We start from the raw sequence: 12,191 nt of genomic DNA, 5'->3' as shown, positions 1-12,191 counted from the left end.
GTCAGAAATAATGCAGGCGTGCCCAGGGATATATGAGGAGGGTCTGGGTGTGTCAGAAATAATGCAGTCTTGTCCCGGCGTATATGAGGAGGGTCTGGGTGTGTCATAAAATAATGCAGGCGTGCCCCAGCGTATATGAGGAGGATCTGGGTGTGTCATAAAATAATGCAGGCCTGCCCAGGGGCATGTGAGTAGGGTCTGGGTGTGTCATAAAATAATGCAGGCGTGCCCCAGCGTATATGAAGAGGGTCTGGGTGTGTCATAAAATAATGCAGGCCTGCCCAGGGGCATGTGAGTAGGGTCTGGGTGTGTCATAAAATAATGCAGGCGTGCCCCAGCGTATATGAAGAGGGTCTGGGTGTGTCAGAAAATAATGGTCAGATCTCTGGGCTGGTAGCACACAGTGACATGATGTGAGGGGGAGAGCAGGAGTATAACAGGGGCTGATGGTACCTGATGTATGAGATACACCAGAGAGTGCGGGGAGGAGACTGGTCAGATCTCTGGGCTGGTAACACACAATGACATGATGTGAGGGGAGAGCAGGAGTCTAATAGGGGCTGATGGCTCCTGATGTATGAGATACACCAGAGAGTGCAGGGAGGAGACTGGTCAGATCTCTGGGCTGGTAACACAGTGACATGATGTGGGGGGGAGAGCAGGAGTATAACAGGGGCTGATGGCACCTGATGTATGAGATACACCAGAGAGTGCGGGGAGGAGACTGGTCAGATCTCTGGGCTGGTAACACACAGTGACATGATGTGAGGGGGAGAGCAGGAGTATAATAGGGGCCAATGGCTCCTGATGTATGATATACACCAGAGAGTGTGGGGAGACTGGTCAGATCTCTGGGCTGGTAACACACAGTGACATGATGTGAGAGGGGAGAGCAGGAGTATAATAGGGGCTGATGGCTCCTGATGTATGAGATACACCAGAGAGTGTGGGGAGGAGACTGGTCAGATCTCTGGGCTGGTAACACACAGTGACATGATGTGAGGGGGAGAGCAGGAGTATAATAGGGGCTGATGGCTCCTGATGTATGAGATACACCAGAGAGTGCGGGGAGGAGACTGGTCAGATCTCTGGGCTTGTAACACACAGGGACATGATGTGAGGGGGAGAGCAGGAGTATTATAGGGGCTGATGGCTGCTGATGTATGAGATACACCAGAGAGTGCGGGGAGGAGACTGGTCAGATCTCTGGGCTGGTAACACACAGTGACATGATGTGAGGGGGAGAGCAGGAGTATAATAGGGGCTGATGGTTCCCGATGTATGAGATACACCAGAGAGTTCAGGAGACTGGACAGATATAGGCAGCACGGATGGTGTTGTGGTTAGCATTACTGCCTCACAGCGCTGAGGTCATGGAATCGATCCCCACATGTGCAGAGTTTGTATATACTGGGTACTCCGGTTTCCTCCCACAATCCCAAAAAATACCGGTAGGTTATTTGGTTTCCAACAAAATAACCCCTAGAATGTCTGTGTGTGCGTGTACATGTGGTTAGGAATATAGAGTGTAAGCTCCACTGGGACAGCGACTGATGTCAGTGTTCTAATATTCTCCTTAAAGCGCTACAATAATAACACCAACACAGATATGCTAAAAACCAGATTTATTCTAAACAAGGAGGTTCATAAATTCCATTACAGCTAATACACTGAATAACCACAGATCACAGGACCATCGATGATATTACACTCCGAAATAAATACAGCTTTTTCATAATAGTTATAGACCACGGTGCATGCAATAGTCTGCAGTGGTGGACTCTACAGGTAGATCCTCGGAGTTGTTAGGATTTGTCCTTCGGTAACATGGCGAGAACTTCAATCTGAGGGCCCAAACTTGTGCATGAAGTACCCACCAAGACAGAACCCACTCTCTGTAATGAGTGTGGAGAGCGGGTACCAATCCGACGGGACTGTCCTCACTGATGGGAGGGTCTCCTCGGCCAAGCTACACTTAGCTTGTATGTGGGCCTCAAATCACTGGGACAGGCTTCCCTATTTCAGATGATGGTGCAAATCGGAGGCCAAGACATATGGAGACTGGTGGATATGTGGAGTTATCCCTGGTCTCAGTAGGCAACCTCGAGGTTAAGGAGGATTGGAAGGGGCATTGGGCCTCAGAGCCCAGTGTCATGCAATGTCCCAACGCTTCTGGAACAGAAGATGAACCTCGGTCAAAGTCGAGGCTTGGTTTGACACCTGAAATTGGTTGATATGGAAAGGTCGACAGGTATGGAAGGTAGTCACACGCAACCAGCTCCTAATTATCATTTTTTAACACTCTGTAACTTGGAAGTAAAGAATTGATTGGCTGCTGCGTTGTCACCTTCCTCTTTATCACTTCAACAATGCTTCGGAGCTGGGTCTAAGATCTAAGAGAAGAAAAGCCTTTTCTAAGCCTTAGCCGCAGAAGCCTCCGCACCTGAGAGAAGAAATATGCCATAGGGGCATGCGTCTGACTATAAAATGGGCGGTGGAATTTTTACTAGCATCGCAAACTAAGCACTTCATCACAAACTTAGCACTTCTCGGGTCAACATAGGTCAGGCTAAAGGTAATCAAATGCAGACTTTTTGTCCAGATGGAATGCTAGGTTTGCACAGGTAGGACTGTATATAGAGAAGCTGGGGGACACGTAATTAGGTATTGAACAATGGGACCTGGGTTAGCAGTAGCCGTAAAGATACCAAAAGGTATGTCCACTATATGCAGCTGTAAGAGAATAAAGACCACTCTATCTTGCAAAACTGACAGTGTTAGTACTCCCAGCACATGGAAATTGTTTCGTACCTGTGTGTATTCTCTCATGTATAATGAGGGAGGACTTTTGCGGAAAACATTTCCCACACACAGAACATGGAAATGGTCTCTCACCCGTGTGAGTCCTCTGATGTGTAACAAGATGTGATTTATGTGTAAAACATTTCCCACACTCTGCACATGCAAATGGTCTCTCACCTGTATGCAATCTCTGATGCATAACAAGAGATGACTTGTGTGTAAAACAATTCCCACACTCAGAGCAAGAAAATGGTCTCTCACCTGTGTGACTTCTCTGATGTCTAATAAGATATGATTTCTCTGTAAACTGTTTCCCACACTGAGCACATGGAAATGGCTTCTCACCTGTGTGACATCTCTGATGTGTAATAAGAGCTGCTCTCCGTGTAAAACATTTCCCACAGTCAGAACATGGAAATGGCATATCCCCTGTGTGATGTCTCTCATGTATAATAAGAGCTGCTCTCCGTGTAAAACATTTCTCACAGTCAGAACATGCAAATAGCTTCTCACCTCTGTGACTTCTCTGATGTGAAACAAGATTTGATTTATGTGCGAAACACATCCCACACTCAGAACAGTTAAATGGCTTCTCGTCTCTATGTATTCTCTCATGTATAATAAGAGTTGGTTTCTGTGTAAAACATTTCCCACAAGCAGAACATGGATATGGCTTCTCACCTGTGTGAAGCCTCTGATGTGCAACAAGACCTGTTTTCCGTGTAAAACATTTCCCACACTCAGAACATGTAAAAGGACTCTCACCTGGCTGATTGTTAATATGCTTTGAGTTCTCTGTAAAACATTTGGCGCCTATAGAACAGGGAAATAGCTTATCTACTGTAAGAGATGTAACAGATGCACCAATATCAGGGTAATCAGGAAAACATTTCCCCTGATTATAGGAACCAGGTGACACATCCGCACGGTGAGGTACTATAGGTATAAGGAGAGCAGGAAGGTTTTCTCCAGGAGACTCTCCTGTGATGTCATCATCTTCTAGTTTACAATCTGGAGATGAAATCAGATTTCCCTCCATGATATTCCTTGTGTTACATCCATCTGTTGGGAATAACGTTACAATATATCACCAATGTTTAGTGAAATGTCCCCATAAAACCTTTGTGATGTCACAATGTATAACTGAGCATCTGACATTTTAAGCTGCATTATATAGTCATGCGTCAGAAAAGAGACCCGATAGAGGGGTTATAAAAGGTTACATCTCATTCCCGGGACCCCGTCCTATGTTTGTGTAGGACGAGTCCTGCGATTGCAGGAAAACCTCCGCTGATTGGCAGGCCGAGGCCTTCGTGGTAATACTGTGAATACATTTGGATATATTTGTATCAAGGACAATATTGTTCACCTTGTGTCATAAATCTATATAATCCATGTTATCTCCTATATATTTAGGCAGATCTTTCAATCCTGTGTGTGTATAATGCTGGGTGGAGTTATGAACTCCGCCCCCCTCCCAGCGTTATACACAGAGCCCAGCAATACACAGATCTGGCCTGCCCTGTAAAGTACAGCACAGACAGCAGAGTCACCCACTGCCACACCTTTTGTAACATAGGAAGCGGGACCTTTTCGCAGCGTAATGTGTAGGGTGTAGAATATGATTTTTCTAGTGACTAAATAAATTGATTATGGGACTCTTTTCTTTAATTAAAATTTTTTTTTACTCACCTGTGCTGATATCTGTAGGGATTTCCTCCTCCTTACACTGCTGATCACCCCTCACATACGTCTCTTCTCCTCCCTCTGTATCTTCTGCCTTCATATCAGTCACATACGTCTTTTCATCTCCCTCTGTATCTTCTGCCTTCATATCAGTCACATACGTCTCTTCTCCTCCCTCTGTATCTTCTGCCTTCATATCAGTCACATACGTCTCTTCTCCTCCCTCTGTATCTTCTGCCTTCATATCAGTCACATACGTCTCTTCTCCTCCCTCTGTATCTTCTGCCTTCATATCAGTCACATACGTGTCTTCTCCTCTCTCTGTATCTTCTGCCATCATATCAGTCACATACGTCTCTTCTTCTCCCTCTGTATCTTCTGCCTTCATATCAGTCACATACGTCTCTTCTTCTCCCTCTGTATCTTCTGCCTTCATATCAGCCACATACGTCTCTTCTCCTCCCTCTGTATCTTCTGCCTTCATATCAGTCACATACGTCTCTTCTTCTCCTCCCTCTGTATCTTCTGCCTTCATATCAGTCACATACGTCTCTTCTTCTCCCTCTGTACCTTCTGCCTTCATATCAGTCACATACGTCTCTTCTTCTCCCTCTGTACCTTCTGCCTTCATATCAGTCACATACATCTCTTCTTCTCCCTCTGTATCTTCTGCCTTCATATCAGTCACATACGTCTCTTCTTCTCCCTCTGTATCTTCTGCCTTCATATTAGTCACATACGTCTCTTCTTCTCCCTCTGTACCTTCTGCCTTCATATCAGTCACATACGTCTCTTCTTCTCCCTCTGTACCTTCTGCCTTCATATCAGTCACATACATCTCTTCTTCTCCCTCTGTATCTTCTGCCTTCATATCAGTCACATACGTCTCTTCTTCTCCCTCTGTATCTTCTGCCTTCATATTAGTCACATACGTCTCTTCTTCTCCCTCTGTACCTTCTGCCTTCATATCAGTCACATACGTCTCTTCTTCTCCCTCTGTACCTTCTGCCTTCATATCAGTCACATACGTCTCTTCTTCTCCCTCTGTACCTTCTGCCTTCATATCAGTCACATACGTCTCTTCTTCTCCCTCTGTACCTTCTGCCTTCATATCAGTCACATACATCTCTTCTTCTCCCTCTGTACCTTCTGCCTTCATATCAGTCACATACGTCTCTTCTCCCTCTGTATCTTCTGCCTTCGTATCAGTCACATACGTCTCTTCTTCTCCCTCTGTATCTTCTGCCTTCATATCAGTCACATATGTCTCTTCTCCTCCCTCTGTACCTTCTGCCTTCATATCAGTCACATACGTCTCTTCTTCTCCCTCTGTAACTTCTGCCTTTATATCAGTCACATACGTCTCTTCTTCTCCCTCTGTATCTTCTGCCTTCATATCAGTCACATACGTCTCTTCTCCTCCCTCTGTATCTTCTGCCTTCATATCAGTCACATACGTCTCTTCTTCTCCCTCTGTATCTTCTGCCTTCATATCAGTCACATACGTCTCTTCTCCCTCTGTATCTTCTGCCTTCATATCAGTCACATACGTCTCTTCTTCTCCCTCTGTATCTTCTGCCTTCATATCAGTCACATATGTCTCTTCTCCTCCCTCTGTACCTTCTGCCTTCATATCAGTCACATACGTCTCTTCTTCTCCCTCTGTAACTTCTGCCTTCATATCAGTCACATACGTCTCTTCTTCTCCCTCTGTATCTTCTGCCTTCATATCAGTCACATACGTCTCTTCTCCTCCCTCTGTATCTTCTGCCTTCATATCAGTCACATACGTCTCTTCTTCTCCCTCTGTACCTTCTGCCTTCATATCAGTCACATACGTCTCTTCTTCTCCCTCTGTATCTTCTGCCTTCATATCAGTCACATACGTCTCTTCTTCTCCCTCTGTACCTTCTGCCTTCATATCAGTCACATACGTCTCTTCTTCTCCCTCTGTATCTTCTGCCTTCATATCAGTCACATACGTCTCTTCTTCTCCCTCTGTACCTTCTGCCTTCATATCAGTCACATACGTCTCTTCTTCTCCCTCTGTACCTTCTGCCTTCATATCAGTCACATACGTCTCTTCTTCTCCCTCTGTATCTTCTGCCTTCATATCAGCCACATACGTCTCTTCTTCTCCCTCTGTATCTTCTGCCTTCATATCAGTCACATACGTCTCTTCTTCTCCTCCCTCTGTATCTTCTGCCTTCATATCAGTCACATACGTCTCTTCTTCTCCCTCTGTATCTTCTGCCTTCATATCAGTCACATACGTCTCTTCTTCTCCCTCTGTACCTTCTGCCTTCATATCAGTCACATACGTCTCTTCTTCTCCCTCTGTATCTTCTGCCTTCATATCAGTCACATACGTCTCTTCTTCTCCCTCTGTACCTTCTGCCTTCATATCAGTCACATACGTCTCTTCTTCTCCCTCTGTACCTTCTGCCTTCATATCAGTCACATACGTCTCTTCTTCTCCCTCTGTATCTTCTGCCTTCATATCAGCCACATACGTCTCTTCTTCTCCCTCTGTATCTTCTGCCTTCATATCAGTCACATACGTCTCTTCTTCTCCCTCTGTACCTTCTGCCTTCATATCAGTCACATACGTCTCTTCTTCTCCCTCTGTACCTTCTGCCTTCATATCAGTCACATACGTCTCTTCTTCTCCCTCTGTATCTTCTGCCTTCATATCAGCCACATACGTCTCTTCTCCTCCCTCTGTATCTTCTGCCTTCATATCAGTCACATACGTCTCTTCTTCTCCTCCCTCTGTATCTTCTGCCTTCATATCAGTCACATACGTCTCTTCTTCTCCCTCTGTATCTTCTGCCTTCATATCAGTCACATACGTCTCTTCTTCTCCCTCTGTACCTTCTGCCTTCATATCAGTCACATACGTCTCTTCTTCTCCCTCTGTATCTTCTGCCTTCATATCAGTCACATACGTCTCTTCTTCTCCCTCTGTACCTTCTGCCTTCATATCAGTCACATACGTCTCTTCTTCTCCCTCTGTACCTTCTGCCTTCATATCAGTCACATACGTCTCTTCTTCTCCCTCTGTATCTTCTGCCTTCATATCAGCCACATACGTCTCTTCTTCTCCCTCTGTATCTTCTGCCTTCATATCAGTCACATACGTCTCTAGTTCTCCCTCTGTATCTTCTGCCTTCATATCAGTCACATACGTCTCTTCTTCTCCCTCTGTACCTTCTGCCTTAATGTTAATCATGTAGTCCTACATAAGCAGCAATAAAATATATTTCAGAATATTTGGATGTATTCTAATTTTGTACAGATCATATAGTGACAGTCACTGTGGTATATTAGGGAGACCCTACATCCCACCTATCTGATCCCCCGGTGTTACTGTATAACGTCCCATTCCCAGCAGTCACCTCTCCGGTCACATCCCCCGATGTTACTCTATAATGCCCCATTCCCAGCAGTCACCTCTCCTGTCACATCCCCCGGTGTTACTGTATAACGCCCCATTCCCAGCAGTCACCTCTCTGGTCACATCCCCCGGTGTTACTGTATAACGTCCCATTCCCAGCAGTCACCTCTCCGGTCACATCCCCCGGTGTTACTGTATAACGTCCCATTCCCAGCAGTCACCTCTCCGGTCACATCCCCCGGTGTTACTGTATAACGCCCCATTCCCAGCAGTCACCTCTCCTGTCACATCCCCCGGTGTTACTGTATAACGCCCCATTCCCAGCAGTCACCTCTCCGGTCACATCCCCCGGTGTTACTGTATAACGTCCCATTCCCAGCAGTCACCTCTCCAGTCACATCCCCCGGTGTTACTGTATAACGCCCCATTCCCAGCAGTCACCTCTCCAGTCACATCCCCCCGGTGTTACTGTATAACATCCCATTCCCAGCAGTCACCTCTCCGGTCACATCCCCCGGTGTTACTGTATAACGTCCCATTCCCAGCAGTCACCTCTCCGGTCACATCCCCCAGTGTTACTGTATAACGTCCCATTCCCAGCAGTCACCTCTCCGGTCACATCCCCCGGTGTTACTGTATAACGTCCCATTCCCAGCAGTCACCTCTCCTGTCACATCCCCCGAAGTTACCGTATAATGTCCCATTCCCAGCAGTCACCTCTCCGGGCACATCCCCCGGTGTTACTGTATAACGTCCCATTCCCAGCAATCACCTCTCCGGTCACATCCCCCAGTGTTACTGTATAACGTCCCATTCCCAGCAGTCACCTCTACGGTCACATCCCCCGGTGTTACTGTATAACGTCCCATTCCCAGCAGTCACCTCTCTGGTCACGTCCCCCGGTGTTACTGTATAACGTCCCATTCCCAGCAGTCACCTCTCCGGTCACGCCCCCCGGTGTTACTGTATAACGTCCCATTCCCAGTAGTCACCTCTCCGGTCACATCCCCCGGTGTTACTGTATGACGTCCCATTCCCAGCAGTCACCTCTCCGGTCACGTCCCCCGGTGTTACTGTATAACGTCCCATTCCCAGCAGTCACCTCTCCGGTCATATCCCCCGGTGTTACTCTATAACGTCCCATTCCCAGCAGTCACCTCTCCGGTCACATCCCCCGGTGTTACTGTATAACGTCCCATTCTCAGCAGTCACATCCCCCGGTGTTACTGTATAACGTGCCATTCCCAGCAGTCACCTCTCCGGTCACGTCCCCCGGTGTTACTGTATAACGTCCCATTCCCAGCAGTCACCTCTCCGGTCACATCCCCCGGTGTTATTGTATAACGTCCCATTCCCAGCAGTCACCTCTCCGGTCACATCCCCCGGTGTTACTGTATAACGTCCCATTCCCAGCAGTCACCTCTCCGGTCACGTTCCCCGGTGTTACTGTATAACGTCCCATTCCCAGCAGTCACCTCTCCGGTCACGTTCCCCGGTGTTACTGTATAACGTCCCATTCCCAGCAGTCACCTCTCCGGTCACATCCCCCGGTGTTACTGTATAACGTCCCATTCCCAGCAGTCACCTCTCCTGTCACATCCCCCGGTGTTACTGTATAACGTCCCATTCCCAGCAGTCACCTCTCCGGTCACGTCCCCCGGTGTTACTGTATAACGTCCCATTCCCAGCAGTCACCTCTCCGGTCACGTCCCCCCGGTGTTAATGTATAACGTCCCATTCCCAGCAGTCACCTCTCCGGGCACGTCCCCCGGTGTTACTGTATAACGTCCCATTCCCAGCAGTCACCTCTCCGGGCACGTCCCCCGGTGTTACTGTATAACGTCCCATTCCCAGCAGTCACCTCTCCGGTCACGTCCCCCGGTGTTACTGTATAACGTCCCATTCCCAGCAGTCACATCTCCGGTCACGTCCCCCGGTGTTACTGTATAACGTCCCATTCCCAGCAGTCACCTCTCCGGTCACATCCCCCGGTGTTACTGTATAACGTCCCATTCCCAGCAGTCACCTCTCCTGTCACATCCCCCGGTGTTACTGTATAACGTCCCATTCCCAGCAGTCACCTCTCCGGGCACGTCCCCCGGTGTTACTGTATAACGTCCCATTCCCAGCAGTCACCTCTCCGGGCACGTCCCCCGGTGTTACTGTATAACGTCCCATTCCCAACAGTCACCTCTCCGGGCACGTCCCCCGGTGTTACTGTATAACGTCCCATTCCCAGCAGTCACCTCTCCGGTCACGTCCCCCGGTGTTACTGTATAACGTCCCATTCCCAGCAGTCACCTCTCCGGTCACGTCCCCCGGTGTTACTGTATAACGTCCCATTCCCAGCAGTCACCTCTCCGGTCACATCCCCCGGTGTTACCATATAACGTCCCATTCCCAGCAGTCACCTCTACGGTCACGTCCCCCGGTGTTACTGTATAACGTCCCATTCCCAGCAGTCACCTCTCCGGTCACGTCCCCCGGTGTTACTGTATTACGTCCCATTCCCAGCAGTCACCTCTCCGGTCACGTCCCCCGGTGTTACTGTATAACGTCCCATTCCCAGCAGTCACCTCTCCGGTCACATCTCCCGGTGTTACTGTATAACGTCCCATTCCCAGCAGTCACCTCTCTCCGGTCACATCCCCCGGTGTTACTCTATAATGTCCCATTCCCAGCAGTCACCTCTCCGGTCACGTCCCCCGGTGTTACTGTATAACGTCCCATTCCCAGCAGTCACCTCTCCGGGCACGTCCCCCGGGGTTACTGTATAACGTCCCATTCCCAGCAGTCACCTCTCCGGTCACATCCCCCGGTGTTACTGTAGAACGTCCCATTCCCAGCAGTCACCTCTCCGGTCACATCCCCCGGTGTTGCTGTATAACGTCCCATTCCCAGCAGTCACCTCTCCGGTCACATCCCCCGGTGTTACTGTATAACGTCCCATTCCCAGCAGTCACCTCTCCGGTCACATCCCCCATTGTTACTGTATAATGTCCCATTCCCAGCAGTCACCTCTCCAGTCAGCAGCTGAATGATCTTGTTGGTGAGTTCCAGGATCTTCTGGTCATTGTGCCTCTCATGTATCAGTGAGTGAGGTGGAGGCACCGTGATGGGGCTCTGGGTCCTGCTCAGTCCTCCTGACACACGGGGACGGCTGCTGGGTGTCTCACACTCACCGGATGTCTTCTTCACTACTCTGTAACCCTGGGTATTGGGAGACATAAAATATCATTATATACAATCCCAGATCCACCTCACCTCCACGGTCATGTCCCAGTTTAATTACTATAGATATAAGTGATGTCACTGTCACCTCCCCAGTCACGTCCCTGTATTATTTCTATAGATATAAGTGATGTCACTGTCACCTCCCCGGTCACATCCCAGTATTATTACTATAGATATAAGTGATGTCACTGTCACCTCCCTGTATTATTACTATAGATATAAGTGATGTCACAGTCACCTCCCTGTATTATTACTATAGATATAAGTGATGTCACTGTCACCTCCCCGGTCACGTCCCTGTATTATTACTATAAATATAAGTGATGTCACTGTCCCCTCCCCGGTCACGTCCCTGTATTATTCCTATAGATATAAGTGATGTCACTGTCACCTCCCCGGTCACGTCCCTGTATTATTACTATAGATATAAGTGATGTCACTGTCACCTCCCCGGTCATGTCCCTGTATTATTACTATAGATATAAGTGATGTCACTGTCACCTCTCCGGTCGCGTCCCTGTATTATTACTATAGATATAAGTGATGTCACTGTCATCTCCGCGGTCACGTCCCTGTATTATTACTATAGATATAAGTGATGTCACCTCCCCGGTCACGTCCCTGTATTATTACTATAGATATAAGTGATGTCACTGTCACCTCCCTGGTCACATCCCTGTATTATTACTATAGATGTAAGTGATGTCACTGTCACCTCCCCGGTCACGTCCCTGTATTATTACTATAGATATAAGTGATGTCACCTCCTCGGTCACATCCCTGTATTATTACTATAGATATAAGTGATGTCATTGTCACATCCCTGTATTATTACTATAGATATAAGTGATGTCACTGTCACCTCCCTGATCACGTCCCTGTATTATTACTTTTGATATAAGTGATGTCACTGTCACCTCCCCGGTCACGTCCCTGTATTATTACTATAGATATAAGTGATGTCACTGTCACCTCCCCGGTCACGTCCCTGTATTATTACTATAGATATAAGCAGGGGCGGATCCAGGATAAAATGACAGGGGGGGCATCATGATAAAAGAGGGTTTAGGTG

The 12,191-nt window shown here is 47.9% G+C and overlaps 2 protein-coding genes across 2 annotated transcripts in view; both read right to left on the bottom strand.

The window, feature by feature from the left end:
- LOC146009829 (uncharacterized) overlaps window positions 1-12,191 on the bottom strand; it is a 110,821-nt gene that overhangs the window by 88,247 nt on the left and 10,383 nt on the right. The gene's annotated exons all lie outside the window — the stretch shown is intronic.
- LOC146009795 (uncharacterized) lies at window positions 1,645-7,628 on the bottom strand. The gene is made up of 2 exons (XM_083150258.1): window positions 4,495-7,628; window positions 1,645-3,864 (listed from the first exon to the last, which is right to left on the bottom strand). Exons 1-2 carry the CDS (start codon window positions 7,613-7,615, stop codon window positions 2,756-2,758), a joined length of 4,230 nt encoding a protein of 1,409 aa, XP_083006384.1. The 5' UTR covers window positions 7,616-7,628; the 3' UTR covers window positions 1,645-2,755.

Source organism: Crinia signifera, chromosome 6 (genome assembly GCF_055691185.1).
Source record: "Crinia signifera chromosome 6, ASM5569118v1, whole genome shotgun sequence".
NCBI lineage: Eukaryota > Metazoa > Chordata > Amphibia > Anura > Myobatrachidae > Crinia > Crinia signifera.
The sequence above is the reverse complement of the archived record's forward strand: the minus strand, read 5'-3'. Positions and strand labels throughout refer to the sequence as shown.

Excerpts from the sequence above, each read along its gene's own strand:
- LOC146009795 (XM_083150258.1), bottom strand. The coding sequence starts at position 7,615 with ATGAAGGCAGAAGATACAGAGGGAGAAGAAGAGACGTATGTGGCTGAT. Across the intron at positions 3,865-4,494 it reads CCCTACAGATATCAGCACAG|ATGGATGTAACACAAGGAAT; the intron begins GTGAGTAAAAAA and ends TATTCCCAACAG.